General features: G+C 43.1%; 1 protein-coding gene across 1 annotated transcript in view; it reads right to left on the reverse strand.

Moving 5' to 3' along the window:
- Positions 1-14,570, reverse strand: part of ATRN (attractin) — an 87,277-nt gene that overhangs the window by 4,308 nt on the left and 68,399 nt on the right. Inside the window, exons 17-24 of the mRNA XM_052681832.1 lie at positions 13,250-13,435; positions 12,158-12,391; positions 11,151-11,288; positions 5,634-5,727; positions 4,704-4,756; positions 3,534-3,628; positions 2,617-2,695; positions 2,053-2,210 (exon numbers count right to left, since the gene is read on the reverse strand). Of these exons, the coding sequence (XP_052537792.1) occupies positions 2,053-2,210; positions 2,617-2,695; positions 3,534-3,628; positions 4,704-4,756; positions 5,634-5,727; positions 11,151-11,288; positions 12,158-12,391; positions 13,250-13,435 (1,037 nt within the window). The remainder of the gene's footprint in view (positions 1-2,052; positions 2,211-2,616; positions 2,696-3,533; positions 3,629-4,703; positions 4,757-5,633; positions 5,728-11,150; positions 11,289-12,157; positions 12,392-13,249; positions 13,436-14,570) is intronic.

Here is a 14,570-nt window from a genome sequence, read left to right on the forward strand (position 1 = left end):
AGGAAAGAATAATACTGAAGAAAATCTAGATGATCTTCAGGACTGGCAATGTTATGCAGTAACAGCAGCAGGATAACGTTTTATGATGCTATTAGGGATGGAGAAGAATGTTTGCCATCCAGCCAGGGAGCTCATCAGTTGGAAATAAAGGATGTGAAGGAGCTGAGTATATTAGGCCATGTTAAAATGAATAAGGACTATTAACCACTGAAGGCATGAGAAGGAAGAACACAAGTTACTGCCATAAAAGGACCTAGAAAAGTCCATTAAAGACACAGAAGCGTCGCTGCACAAAGAAATGGTAAGAGCTGAGCCACATAACATTGAATGAGGCTGACCAAAACTGTAAGCACAGGTAGGGTGGAGACCAGACTGATCACAGTGAAGCTTAAGGAACAGGAACAGCACTGTTCTTAAAGACCTACAAGTGCTCACACACAGCTCTGCGTTCAGAAATAGCAAACTAAATAATTCATTGTAAGCTACAGTCCAGCACTCATTATGGAAGGCCAACAGTCAACATCTGTATCAGTCAACTTGTAAGTTGGAAAATAAATCACGTATTTCTTCTTGACACCTGCAATTACCAATGTGATAAAAGAGAAGCTTGAAAATTTACATCAGCCATAGAGCAAGTGCCCAGGTTTGTACACAGGACTGTCCTGAGAGCAATTCCAATCCGTAATGGAAACAATCAGCTTTACTATTTGCTGCTTCTGCAGCCAGTGACAAACTTGCAGCTCTCCAAACTCATTCACATCTAAAACTCAGGGCTTTATCAATCTATAAAGCAGAAACTAGATAATATTTATCCATACTGTAAGCAATATTGAAAGGACCCAAACTGCAATCCAAAGTCAGGGGATCAAATTTACTGTTTTCTAAATAACACCACAGTCTCCAAAGTGTTTAAACACTGCCATCTTTACAAGAAGATGATGTGGACCTTTCACAAGTATTCTTAATATTTTCAAAAAATTACAGAACAAAAAACTTGAAAAATATCAGCACAGCTTAATGCCATCTTCTCAAGTGAACCTCACCTCTTTACTCAACATGGTAACATGTGTTGTCTTTGTTGGAAGCGATGCCAATGGTGACTTTGTGCAACAACTGATGCCAACGATGAGTTTGTGCAATAATTGTGTCTAAAATACCATGCAAATCCACGTGAAGCTTCCAGGTTTCACTTGGTAATTGGCTTCACTGGCTGAATAAGGGTGGAGAAGGATGATTTTGATCCCCTACAATTTGACCGAGTTTCTTTAAAAAAGCATTAATCACACAAATAGAGCCTTGTTTGTGATCTCTGTTCCAGACCCAGCAATAGCTTTGTCCTTCACAGGGACCCCCTATCACTCCGAGCACACTGTGTTGATACCTGAATTAGCCCAGAGCAAGCAGGTGCCCGAGGCTGCCCTGAATTATTAGCTGCAGCAGCAGTTGTAGAGTGCCTGTGACTGCACTCTGTGATCTACGAGCATTTTCATGATCCACTGAGCTTCATCCACTGCTTGTGCAGCATTAGCATTATCACCACAGACAGCCTGACACCTAAGGCAATGTGTGTTAACTGACTGCACTGCATTAAGGGGAAGAATGAGCATCACCTTCTTCTGCAGGTACCACCGGCAGCATGAGGAGAAAGAGGGATGGCCCTCCAGCGGAGCCTTTAAAGAACATGATGTTAAAAAGAGACACTAAGAACATTTCCTCTGTTTTCTCATTCCAGGCTTGGTTTTGTGGCTATGACTCTTCGTTTGCTTTCCTCAGAATCCACACCTTTAAAGTCAAAGCCCTTAATAGAGCATAGCTCAGTAAATAAACGAGCATCCCACTTGATTTCACAGCCCATTTTCAGACCCATTGGGCTGAGGTAATAGCAGACAACACGACCCTTGTGCTCTTAATCAGGAATAGAAGAAGTCTGCTGCAGGATTACACCAAGAGCTGCTTCGGCTTGGACAGCATGCAGCACAGCTGAATTGCCACATTGCTCATGAGAAAGGGAAAGTACATAGGAATAATTGCACACAGGCAAAGAGCTCCTACCTGTATCTTTATTGGCCAGGTGAAGTTGCTGACGTAGACAAAGAAGGTGATGTTTGGATTGTTGCGGAAATCAAACTTCTCGTTGGAGAAGCTGTCCTTGTATTCCTTTATGTTTGTTCTTGAAACAACAGGAATCTCCTCCCCAGCCTGCGTGCCAGCTGTTTTCAGATGTTAAGAAGTAACAAAAAAAACCACGTTTCAGTGCATGTTTCAAATGACACATAAAAAGGGCCAATCACCCAGAATCCTAATGCTCTAAAATTCACTATTCATCTAAACACGACCACGTTAAGCTGCTCTGTGCTATCAAAACCACTGTATGCCAGAATATTGCATTACTAAAAATTAAATTAGCTCTCCTCTGCTGTTCCCAAAACACACTATTAAGATGGAAAAATATACCTCTTTTTAACATTTTACTCCTGCCCTGAAGGCACAGCATTAAAGAAAGTCACACAGCGAGTTCACAGGTTAAAGCAGATGTTTCCAAGACAAAATTTGCATGTGTCAAAAACTGGTAACTGAAGCAAGCTACCAAACAACTTAGATCACTTCCAATTTTACCTGCAAAGCTTGTTGCCCAAGTAATATTGAGGTTGAAGTTTTTCGATGCGTTGATAAACATATCCAGGTCTCTGTTTTGCTAGAGGAGAAAAAAAAAAACCAACAAAATACAGATCAACAGAAATACCCACAGTTTTTAAGAGGAGCAATTTCGCTGTACTGTTTCCTAGCAAACCCTCACTGAAAAATAACTTGGAGTTTGTTATTTATACGAAGCAAACACATCAAGTATCATCACATTAAGCAAACGACAGCCTGCAGAACTACTTCCATTTTCTGAAAGCAGTACTTTCCTCCCCAAGGAGAACGTAATAAAGAACAAAACAAGTCATGTGCATGAAACGAAACAAGAAGAATAGAGATACGAGGTATGGGCTGAGCAACAAGCAGAGCTAGAATTGCTCAGCAGTTGTTTAAACAACCATAACAAACCGACTGTGGCTCGTATGAAATTTTCCCATGACTATTTCAAATTTCATGGCCAAGCACAGCTCTCGTGCAACTTTGTGGAACTGGGCACACTGAGGACACTACAGCTGGAGACTCCCAGTACTGCAACAGTATATATATATTTTTTTTCCATGGCCATGGAAAACAAACACACAGCCAAAGGATAATATTTGGTGATAGGAAGAGGGTAAATGACTTTAAACTGTAAGAGGGTAGATGTAGACTAGGTATTAGGAGGAAATTCTTCACTGTGAAGGTGGTGATACACTGGAACAGGTTGCCCAGAGAGCTTGCGGATGCTTCCTCCCTGTATGCATTTAAGGCAAGGCTGGATGGGGCTGTGAGCAACCTGGTCTAGAGGGAGGTGTTCCTGCCTACAGCAGAGGGATTGGAACGAGATGATCTTAAAGATCCCTTCCAGTCCCCATTCTGTGACTCCATATTTCAGGAGAAAGTAGAAAGTTTACCTCTTCAGGTGTTGCTACAAAGTTGATTGCTGTGTAATAGCGATCGTCCTCTTGAGAAAGGCTAAAGGTGAACTGGTAGTCAATGAGAAGAGTATCTGTAAGGAATGCATACAGCAAGTTACTGCAGGTCTTGGAACAGAACAAACTTCCACAAAGAAAAGGATAATATTACTAAGGCACATCTAGCACAAGAGAACACCTAGGAGCACTATGCTGATATGAACGAGTCCAACCACTGTGATTTCACACAAAAGGGACAAACTCTTGTTATTATTTTCCTCTTGATGCCTCCTAGGACCCTCTGTTGGGTAGACACAAGCTAGGCAACCATCCAATGTCTATGTTCAACTTTGACAAAGCACTAAATAGAAATTTCCATGCAAGAAGAGAACCTGGTGGGACTGAAACTGACCAGCACAGAGTTGCTCTGGTGAGAGTCGTGCATTTCTGACTTTCCTTTTTGCTCACTTTACCAGCTTGGTGCTAATTGCATTAGCATGGTGAGTTACCCTTGCAAAGTGACTGTCACGAGCTGCTGTCGCATCCTTGCTTTGCAACACAAATGGAATTTAAATTTGTTAAATATGGCACGTTGGCAACTTCTGTGTCTCACAAAAACACTGCTCGAGATCGTACCTTTATGTAATTTAAAATGATATCTCTCCTTGCCTGCCAATGTGCTGATCATTAATATTTGCAAAATAGAAGCTGGAGAGTTTCCCTTAGGCAATCTGAACCTTGGCAAAGTATCCTGGAGCTGCACAGGAATCCAACTGTTCATTTCAGAGGAAATGTGGGGATTTTGAAGCTTTACACACTCTAACATGGAATAAAATAAATAAAAAACAGTGCGTTCCACTAACAAAAAATCTGCAGACCTGCTCTGATGCTGACTTGTTAGGTATACATTTCCAAGTATTTTCCAGAAAACCACCATTCATCTGAATGTCACGTGAGAAATTTTCAAAGATTTGCTGTGAAAGTCCAATAGAGGCATCAAGAAGAGCGCATTGATTTTCTTCAGTGAAAGCAAGAATTCTAAAAGAGCATTTTCTAGCCTCGGCCTTAATCTCTGGGACTGCGAGCTGATCTGTGGTGAGTGAGTTTTAAACAGGATATTTTAAATGTCAAACATTTGTTATCTACAAACACAATCCCAACTGTACTCACAGTAACACGTTCCTTTAAGTGGATTTCCCTGATATCGGTTTTCTACTTCGCACCTAAAGAAAACAAATGTTTTGAAGGTTATTTATTTTTTTTTCCCCAGTTCTATTTATACCCAGATGCTGAAAATCAGAAAACACACCTGTTCCAATAACACCATGCAATTAAAAGTAAAAAATACGTCTGAGCTGTACTGAGCTGCTGAAGAAATTACCCAAATCTGCCAGATCCCTGCAAAACAAACTACAACGGAATTAAACTAAAATACAAAATTAAGGAAACTAACTTCGTATTCACTTGGAATGTGTTTAATAGCTCTTTGCAATGGATGGACCTGTATTACTGTAGTCAAAATCTGAAGTTTCCATTTGCATTTATGACCGTTTCAGGATCCATGCCTCCACATGTTTGCTAATGTAGTGCTTTAAAAATAAACCCGCCAATGAAATTATTTGAAATGAAATTACTTCCACTAACGTTACACTAAAAGCATTTCTGTTGTGCTGCAGAGAAACCTCCAGCAAATTCGTTGCTCTGAAACAGCTCCATTAAAATGCCCCAGTGTCAAAGTCTTATTTCAGACATATTTATATTCCCCCAGAAGAGAAAGTGAAAATCAACCCAATTAGAAAGATCAAGCTAAGGATGATGCAAAACGGTGTGCACATCCTATGGGGTGGAGGCATTATTTTTCCTCCCATCCATTCTGCACAACATCCCCAATGGAAACATTAAAATGGAAATCTCCAGGCAATCGTTTTGTTCCTGCTTTTCCCCGGTGGAAGCACAGCTGGCTGCACAGCCAATGGATTTAGTCAACTGTCAGCAGGAAGAGATGGGCACAGACATCATAAATACAGTCATTAAAGCACATGGGGGCTCTGTGCCAGTGTGAGCACGGCCCTTCTGAACAACAAAGTGAAAGGAACTCACAGTTGACACTCATCTCCTTTGATTCCCTTGGTGGTGCAGAAACACTTCCCCGTGTTGGTGTTGCAGACAGAGGCATGGCCGTTGCACTTGCAAGCTGGTGGGAAAAGGGTGCAAGGTTGAACAAAGCAAAACACATTTCATTTCATAAGCAATTAGATCCAAATGGTGATAAGTCAACAATTAATGTGTACACAAAAACTCTTTGGGTGCTCTCTGGTTTCTCAGGGCTGTTAAAAATAGAACCAGATGATGGAATGGTTCCAGGGACGACGTTTTGTATGAAACCACAATCCGAATGCTTCCCTTCAGCCTCCAAAATCTATTTAACTTCCTCTCGTGTTGCCAGATAGCACAAGGGATATCATAACGGGTAGGAAAAAGGCAGAGTTTCAAATTATTTGGGGCTCGCTAACACATTTCATTTAAACTCAAAACCCAAGAGAAAACAGTGATCTCTATTCTCTGCTAGCAAAGCAAAGCTCCCGGTGCTTTCGGGGCTTCTGTAAGAAATAAATCTGCTGTTGAGAGAATTAAAGGAAGTGCATCTGCAGTGTGTGAGATCTTTGGTGCCTGTGCTTTGAGTACTTCGGGGGGCAAACTCCAATACAGTTTAAGATGGCTGTGTGTCCCCAGCAGATGGTGGATATGCCTCCAACGAAACACTCGTGCTGACACACTCTGAAAGCTTTGTTTGCATAGAAGTAGAGGAGATACGAGCAAAAATGAAACAAAAGAAGTCGTCATTGAAGTCAACTTCAATCGAAGTCAGAATAACGGATCTAAGAACTCCTCCCAGACCATGGGTGCCTTTCAGAGTTTGTTCTGGTGATGGCCTGGAAGATGTGTGCACCTGGAGCCGTGAGAAGTGGGAAAAGGATATAAAGAAAAGATCCCTCATTTGTGCTCTCTGAGCTTGCTGAAATTGCATGGTTTAAAGGATGGCGTCAAGGCACTTCAAGGCACGTGCCACAATGTACCAGCAGGTTCTCAGATGAAGTCCCCATCCCGAATATTCTTGCCCACCTTGGACCTTATTTTATGAATCCTTTTGATGCCTCCTTTGTATTGGCATGTAAGGGAAGCTCTATTGTATCACAGATGCTTAATTGTGCTTCTCATCTGTGGATGAGTGGTTTCCTAGCAGCACCACGGAACAAAATAGCAAGAGGCACAAAGGGCTATTGTGGAAGCAAGTGGACGAGTGAAGATCTGACAAAATCACTGTATTCCGTGAAGCAAACACACTTCTCATTAGTGGCACTAGAAAAAATAATAATTCTTAATACTACTGAGTATGTCTTCTACTTCTTTCTGCCTTGCAATACATAAGCTGAGTGAAATTTGTTCAATATTCAACAATAATGCATGTAAAAATAAGAAGTTCCAAGCTATGTGTTGTTTAGATGCAGACAACAGCATGTTGAGCATTAACACTTGGTCCTTCCTCACTCATTAGTCACAAAATTATGGCTAGATTTAGCATCCCAACATGTCTATTTGGAACAACAGCCCTATTCACACATTTTCCTACGAGTCCCATTACTGGAGATCAAGGACTGGAAGATACACAGGGAAGGGAGATTTTCTCCTGACTTTTCAGGACATAAAGAGGTTGGAAACAAACTATTAACAAAAGGCACTAGGAAACCTTGTTGGGCTACAGAACCACAGGGGTTGGAAGGGACCTCTGGAAATCCCCCAGTCCAACCCCCCTAAAGCAGTTCCCTACAGCAGGTTGCATAGGAAAGCATCCAGGTGGGTTTGGGTATCTCTAAAATAAGTGACTAAAACACCTCTCTGGGCAGCAACCATCAAAGGCAAGAAGTTCTTTCTCATGTTCAGATGGATTTTGTGTGTTCTTGTTTGTGCCCTCTTGTCCTCTCACTGGGCATCACCAAAAAGATCCTGGCCTTATCCAGTTGACTTTTGCACTGCTCAGATCCCTCTCAGCCTTCTCTTCTCCAGGTGAACAGCCAAAGGCTCTCAATCCACCCCCATCAGGAGGTGCTTCAGTCTCCCACCAGCTCTGCAGCCACCTGCTGGACTCTCCCAGCAGTTCCCTGTCTGCCTGGAGCTGGGAAGCCCAACACTGGGTGCAGTGCTCCAGCTGTGTCCTCCCCAGTGCAAAGCAGAATGTCACAACTGTTGAAAATGACTTTTGGATTGTGCAATCCTAACAATCAACCTGACCTGCCTTGCAGCAAGCCTCTTTCCACCTTCTTCACAATCCCTAAGTCTCTGACTCATCCAGAGATGGTCAACAGGATCACATCACCTCCTCCTGCCTTTGGGAAGCCTCAGCACCCCTATCGCAACCACCATCTGACCGACCTCCCCATGACAAGTGCTTCTGTTCCCATGCAGCCAGAGGGAACAGACACCACTGTGCCACCAGCAAACGCTTGGCAGATGCACGTGGAAGCGCTGTCGCAGCAGCAATCTGATTGCTGGCACAATAGCACCTTCCCTTCTCTTGCAAATAACTTCCTTATCTACTACCAGCATATTTTCATGGGAAACTTTAATCAGAAATTTCAAAAAAATCCTGAATGCAGTGAAAGCACCTTGCAGCTATTTTTACATTTGATGTACTGCAATTCCTGCCCTTCCTGATTAACGTTGCTCTACGTTGGGCACTTCCTAAAAGCAACTGCTGAGCAATGATTTGCCTGCCGCTTCGTTATTATCTGCCCAGCTCTGCAAACACCAAAGCCTGTGATGATACGCAAACAATTCCTTCAGAGGTAACAGCAGTTTGCTAACAATTCTTAAACACAAGTGAGATAGCAAAGTTCACTTGCCCTGGTGGAACAGAGCAGCAGGAAAAGGCATCTGGTTCTATTCACTCTTATTCCTCTTCCTCTGTTGCTTTTCACTCTGCACAGCCTTACATGTTTGAAAGGCTACTACTGACCCTACGGCGTCTCTCAGCCTCCTGATATCTCATCAGAATTGAAAATAGTCCCACCCATGTTTCACCAGTACTGCATATTTGACATTTTGGGGATATTTATGACCCCTGGATTGAACTCACACTAAGTGTTCAATACCTGCTCATTGAGATGGTATTTCAACTCTTTGAAAAGGTAGATAACAGCAGGACAAGAGGAAATGGTTTGAAGTTGAAGGAGGGAAGATTGAGGTTGGACGTCAGGGGCAAGTTCTTGACAGAAAGAGTGGTGAGGTGCTGGAACAGCTGCCCAGAGAGGCTGTGATGCCCCGTCCATCCCTGGAGGTGTTCAAGGCCAGGTTGGAGGGGGCCCTGGGCAGCCTGGGTTGCTATGAAATGTGGAGGTTGGTAGCCCTTCCTGAGGTGTGGGGGTTGGAGCATCATGATCCTTGAGGCTCCTTCCCACCCTGGTTATGATTCCATGATGCTGTCAACAACTGTCTCCAGAACAGATGTGACCAGGGGCTCTCAAATCACAGAATCATAGAAAGACCTGGGTTGAAAAGGACCATAACGATCATCTGGTTTTTGATATGATTGTATGATTGTATTAGTTCATGATTTTTTTTCTCCCAAATAGAGAAGCACACAGCACTGCACACCCACGCCCAAGAAGAGTGGGATCAGCACATCACTAATGGGAAAAGAAGGAGAAATGGCAGCTTAAATGAGAGAGAAAGCAGGATTTTGCTCCCCTGTCCATCAGCTGATCCTCATGCGAAGCATTCCCCTCCAGAATCCTTTTCATGGAGCAAAACTTCCAAGTTAACAGCAATCATTCTGGCTGCATCAGATACGATGATTTCCTCTCGCTTTACCTCCTCTGTCCCACACAGGTCTTGCTGCCCACCCTCCTGCTTCCCTCGTTCTTTTACCATCACAGCAAACAGCATTAAATCACAGCAAATTAAAAACCTGGGCTCAAAGCACTTGAGAGCAAAGCACTTCTGACATGAGCTACCAGTTTCATCAGATAGCGAATGAATGCTGCTCCAAAGTCTCCCAACACATTTTCTAATTTCTCTGTCAGGCGTCTGGCTGACTTCAGTCTATCATACATTATCTTGACAAGAAACTATTTTTGGACAGTCCTCACACAGAAGAGTCTAAAGTAACTTACTCTTGAGTTTTCACAAGCACAGAAATGCAACAAATACAGAAAGGCACACTGTGATGCAACGATTAAATCTGAATGCTCAGAGCAGGATTGTACATTGAGCTCTGCCTCAATTTATTCATTCAAAACGAATTTAAGAATATCAGCTGTATTTAATCTTGCAGATAACACTGTAAAATAAAAGTGTCAAACATGCACTTTCTCCTTTGTACCAGGAGCATTGTGCTGCATGTCAAAATTTCATATCATGGTATCACAGAATGGTTTGGGTTGAATGAGACCTTTAAGATCATCTAGCTCCAACCCTCTGCTATAGGCATACTCCTCCCACTAGACCAGGTTGCTCACAGCCCCATTCAGTTTGGACTTGAGGGCCTCCATGCATTCTCCAGCTGCTGACTCTCATCTTCCCCAAAAAAGATGATGCTGCTTCCAGCAAACATAATTAGACGGATTTCCAAATGTTTCTTTTTCCCCTGGATTGCCTCCATATTTGGAAGGAGCAACCTGAAGTCCTCAGTGTCCCTTCATTAATGACCTTCACTTACTTCTTCCAGGGTGCCTACAAACCACTCACATTCATTTCACAGAACTGCTGATACAACTCTCACCCCCAACAATGCAATTTATGCTCTACTCTTTCCATCACTGTGTCATATTATAATTACTCCACCTAACTGCATTCCATTAAAGCTCCTTGGAGCAAGAAGCATCCTCTCTTTCATCTGCATATCCTCTACCACAGCTGGATGCTGGTTTACAACTGGTGTCCCCAAGCTACAGCACTACACAACTTCTGAATGCCGTTGAAAGGTTTGAGGACAGAGCACCAAATCTCACACGTTTATTTCCCAGTATTACTGAAGGAAACTGTATGGGTCTTTCAAGAAAGGATTCTTTCCATTTTTGTTAACTGGATCTTACACAACTGAAAAATTACTTTGTGCCAAAGAGACCGAAAGCATGTTACAAACTTAAAACGCAATTTTAACAGAGATCACTTAATCCTCAACTGAAACCCAGCCAACCCCTCAGTGAAATACGGCAATCCTTTCATGAAGCAGGCATTCATAATAATAAATGCACAACACATTAAGCAAATGTAATAGAAAGTGGAACTGAGATAAGCGGAAATTTGTCCAAGACATTGGGATTAACACCATTTCTTTTCAAAACAGGATTGTCAAACACCAAAGCTAACTCATTTTTCAGTGTGGTCATTTGAAATGTACGAAGGAGGGGAAAATCATTTTAATCTTGTGCAACACCAGTCAAAGAACTTCATCAAGCCATTTCTGCATCTTGGATGCAAAGAAGCAAGGATGGTGCCTTGCCTGCAGGAAAGAAATGTATTATTGGGATATAATTTCAGTTAAGATAGAAGAGGAATGAGTAAAGAGCAATAAAACACCATAGCATTCAGCAAAGGAAGAATTCAGGCATCACTTACGCTGGCATGTTCCTCCATTAGTAGGATCACCATAGTAGCCAGAGATACATGTTTCACAGTGTTTGCCAGTTGTCAGATTTTCACACTTCTCACAGATGCTTTCATTTATGCACTTACTGTGCCCATTGCACTGGCAGGCTGTAGAAAACAGAAAAGGATGAGTATCTGTGCTCAAAGGCAGCCCTGCACACAGCAGTCTGTGACTTCTGGAGAGGCTGAATGAAACCACTTCACCCAACTTTCAAAGAGGTTCTTGCAGTCTTGCTAGAGATACATAAACTCAAAGAGAAGCGTGCACTGAAAACCTGAAATTTAAAGCAGCAAACAGAAAACTGAACTCTAAATCACTACTGTGAATATTGGACGGATGGAAATGGAAGCAGATAGAGGGATGGGTTTACAAGGATGAATGGGGAAGAGAGATTTCAACAGCAATTCAGTAATTTTGTTCTATGTACTTAGTGTCAAAAACATTATTTCAGCATCTCCTAAAACATTACTAATAGCTAAATCAACTGTCAAAGAAAGACTCGTCTTTCTTTTTAAGAAACCTTAAAATGAATATGTAAATAAAAGCTAAAAACTCAGTAAAGGTTCAAAGAAAGGGAAAAATCTCACAAGAACAACGCGTGGATTAGGGAAAAAAACTAAATCACAGAATCAATACGGGTGGAAAAGATCTCTAAGATCATCAAGTCCAACACCAACCCATCCCCATCACGCCCACTAAACCACATCCAACCACTGGGGGTTGGGACTAGATGATCTTTGAGATACTTTCCAATCCAGGCCATTTTATAACTTTATATCCTTAAGTGCCACATCTGCACATTTCTTGAAGGCAGGTCTTCAGGTAGCAAATCTCTGCAGCTGTTCTGGAGATAGATCAACTCTTCCCATCTCAAACTGTGTTCCTTTTTGTGTCTTCCAAGCTCTCCTCCTCCTTCCATTAACAGGTATGAAGCTGCTCACCCTGCATTTAACTGTGCTACACTTCACCCACTTACCTGGACACTGGATAAAGGACCAGTTATAACTGTGCTCTCCAGCACACATGCTGACATTAAGGACAGGCTCCAAGCTTTGCTTTCCTGTTGCAGATGGGGTTGGCATCTTGAGTGCACCTCGGTAGGAGCCATCAATGCATTTCCCCTTGCCAGTGTTGCTGGGATCCGTGCACCAACCACAGCCAGGCTGCTCCAGGCAGTGAGAGCACGTGCAGTAGCCTGAGCAGTTTTCAGCTATTAAAAAGATGAAATAAAATCAAATTGTGACATAAGTCACGGTCTCAAAAAAAAGGCAATGATTAAGGAGAGCCCTTTTGTGACTTAGAGTAATTTTCTCCCCAAAGCCTGTAAATATTTATTCTGATATGCAGAGCAAGAGGTATCAATTCTCATTCCTATCAGAATATTTATTTTAGAATCTTAATTAACAAAGGTTGAACCAAGCAGTGAATTAGGAAACAATGGAACATAAGGTAGGAAACAACCAACATAAGGTCTATCTAACCATTAAATAGCACACACTGAAATCAGAGCTGAGGGTTCCCAGCTAGAGTTCATCTCTGCCTGATCCTCAAATTAGAAATGAGTTATCCCAAAGCAAAAGAAACAACAAAGAAAAGAAAATTATTTTAAACACAAAATTTCTACTGTGGGACATGCAATAAATCAGAGCATATATGTAAACCATACTTTAGATTTCATGATTCCACATGGAAGATACAGAACAGATGCAAACAGAAGTTAATCACATGAAATCGTGTAAGAGTTTTAATTGGAAGGGTAAGAATTCAAATAATGAAGCAAGCACTGAAAAAGAAATTTGAGATTTCATTATTTGAAAGCCCAGACTATCTGCCATTGAAGACCATCCGCCATTGAGTTTATTTGATAGTGTCCTTATCAGACCCCAATTCTCCTCAACTCTTTACACGACACAGGGGATTCTGTAAGACTGAGCTGCACACACCAAGCTCCCAGGGCTGTGTTTTTGAAGACCTCCATGAACACAGTGGTACAGGATACCCAACGATCAGAGCTGCTGGCCAACACCAGACCTCTCCCACCCATCTGGAAGCAAAAGCAAGGACTCACGTGGACAGCTGCTCATGGTGTACCACTCCATGCACTGCCCGTAGGGGAAGGAGGCCACGTAGGCGTTGGAGTCCACACACTGCTTCATGTTGCTGCACCACATGCACTCAGAGCTGCCACTCGTGCACTCACCACACATGGTGCGCAGGGCGCAGGGCGTGCGGCACTGCTTGGCGCTGTGGTTGGCTGTGGGAGGAGGTAAAGGTCAGCTGTGAGCCAAAAACCCATAGGTAACAAACCCCTAAAGTAGGTTATGAAGACTGGAAAATAGCTCAGCATCGTAAAGGTGGCATATTTCTTTGGTAGTGTCTTGGTGGTAGAGCTCAGTGTGACAATATGCAACGGCACTTAATGGGCTTATGTTGAGCCATGGAGGGTTCAGGATGGATATTAGGAGAAATTTCTTCTTTGAAAGAATGGTGAGGTATTGGAACTGGCTGCCCAGGGAGGTGGTGGAGTCACTGTCCCTGCAGGTGTACAAGAAAAGGGTAAAGGTGGCACTGAGGGATACGGGTTAGTGGGCATGGAGGGGATGCTTTAATGGTTGGACTTGATCTTAGAGGTTTTTTCCAACCTGAATGGTTCTATGAGTCCATGAGATATTTAATACATTGGTAAGAGGGGTGGCCAGCAGGGACAGGGACCTGATTGTCCCCCTCTACTCTGCTCTTGGGAGGCCTCATCAGTATTGCACTCAGGTCTGGAGCCCCCAATACAGAAAAGACAGGGGGCTGTTGGAGAAGGTCCAGAGGAGAGCCACAAAGATGAGCAGGGGACTGCAGCACCTCCCTATGAAGACAGGCTAAGGGAGCTGGGCTTGTTCAGCATGGAGAAGAGAAGGCTTTTGAGAGACCTCATTACAGCCTTTCAGTACCTAAAGGGAGCCTACAGACAGGAGGGGAGTCAACTCTGTGAAAGGGTTGATAACAGCAGGACAGGGGGAAACGGTTTTAAGTTGAAGGAGGGAAGATTGAGGTTGGATGTGAGGGGGAAGTTCTTTACAAGGAGAGTGGTGAGGTGCTGGAACAGCTGCCAGAGAGGCTGTGATGCCCCGTCCATCCCTGGAGGTGTTAAAGGCCAGGCTGGATGGGGCCCTGGGCAGTCTGGGCTGGTATGAAATGTGGAAGTTGGTGGCCCTGTGTGTGGTGGGGGGTTGGAGCTTCATGATCCCTGAGGTCCCTTCCAACCCTGGCCATTCTGTGATTCTATGATTCTGTGAATATCCCAAGTTGGAAGTGATCTGCAAAGATCAACATGTCCAACTCCTGGCTCCACCCAGCACCACCCAAAAATCAGACTATAAGGACTGTAAAACCATTTC

This window comes from Tympanuchus pallidicinctus, unplaced genomic scaffold (genome assembly GCF_026119805.1).
Source record: "Tympanuchus pallidicinctus isolate F22 unplaced genomic scaffold, pur_lepc_1.0 scaffold2, whole genome shotgun sequence".
Taxonomy (NCBI): domain Eukaryota; kingdom Metazoa; phylum Chordata; class Aves; order Galliformes; family Phasianidae; genus Tympanuchus; species Tympanuchus pallidicinctus.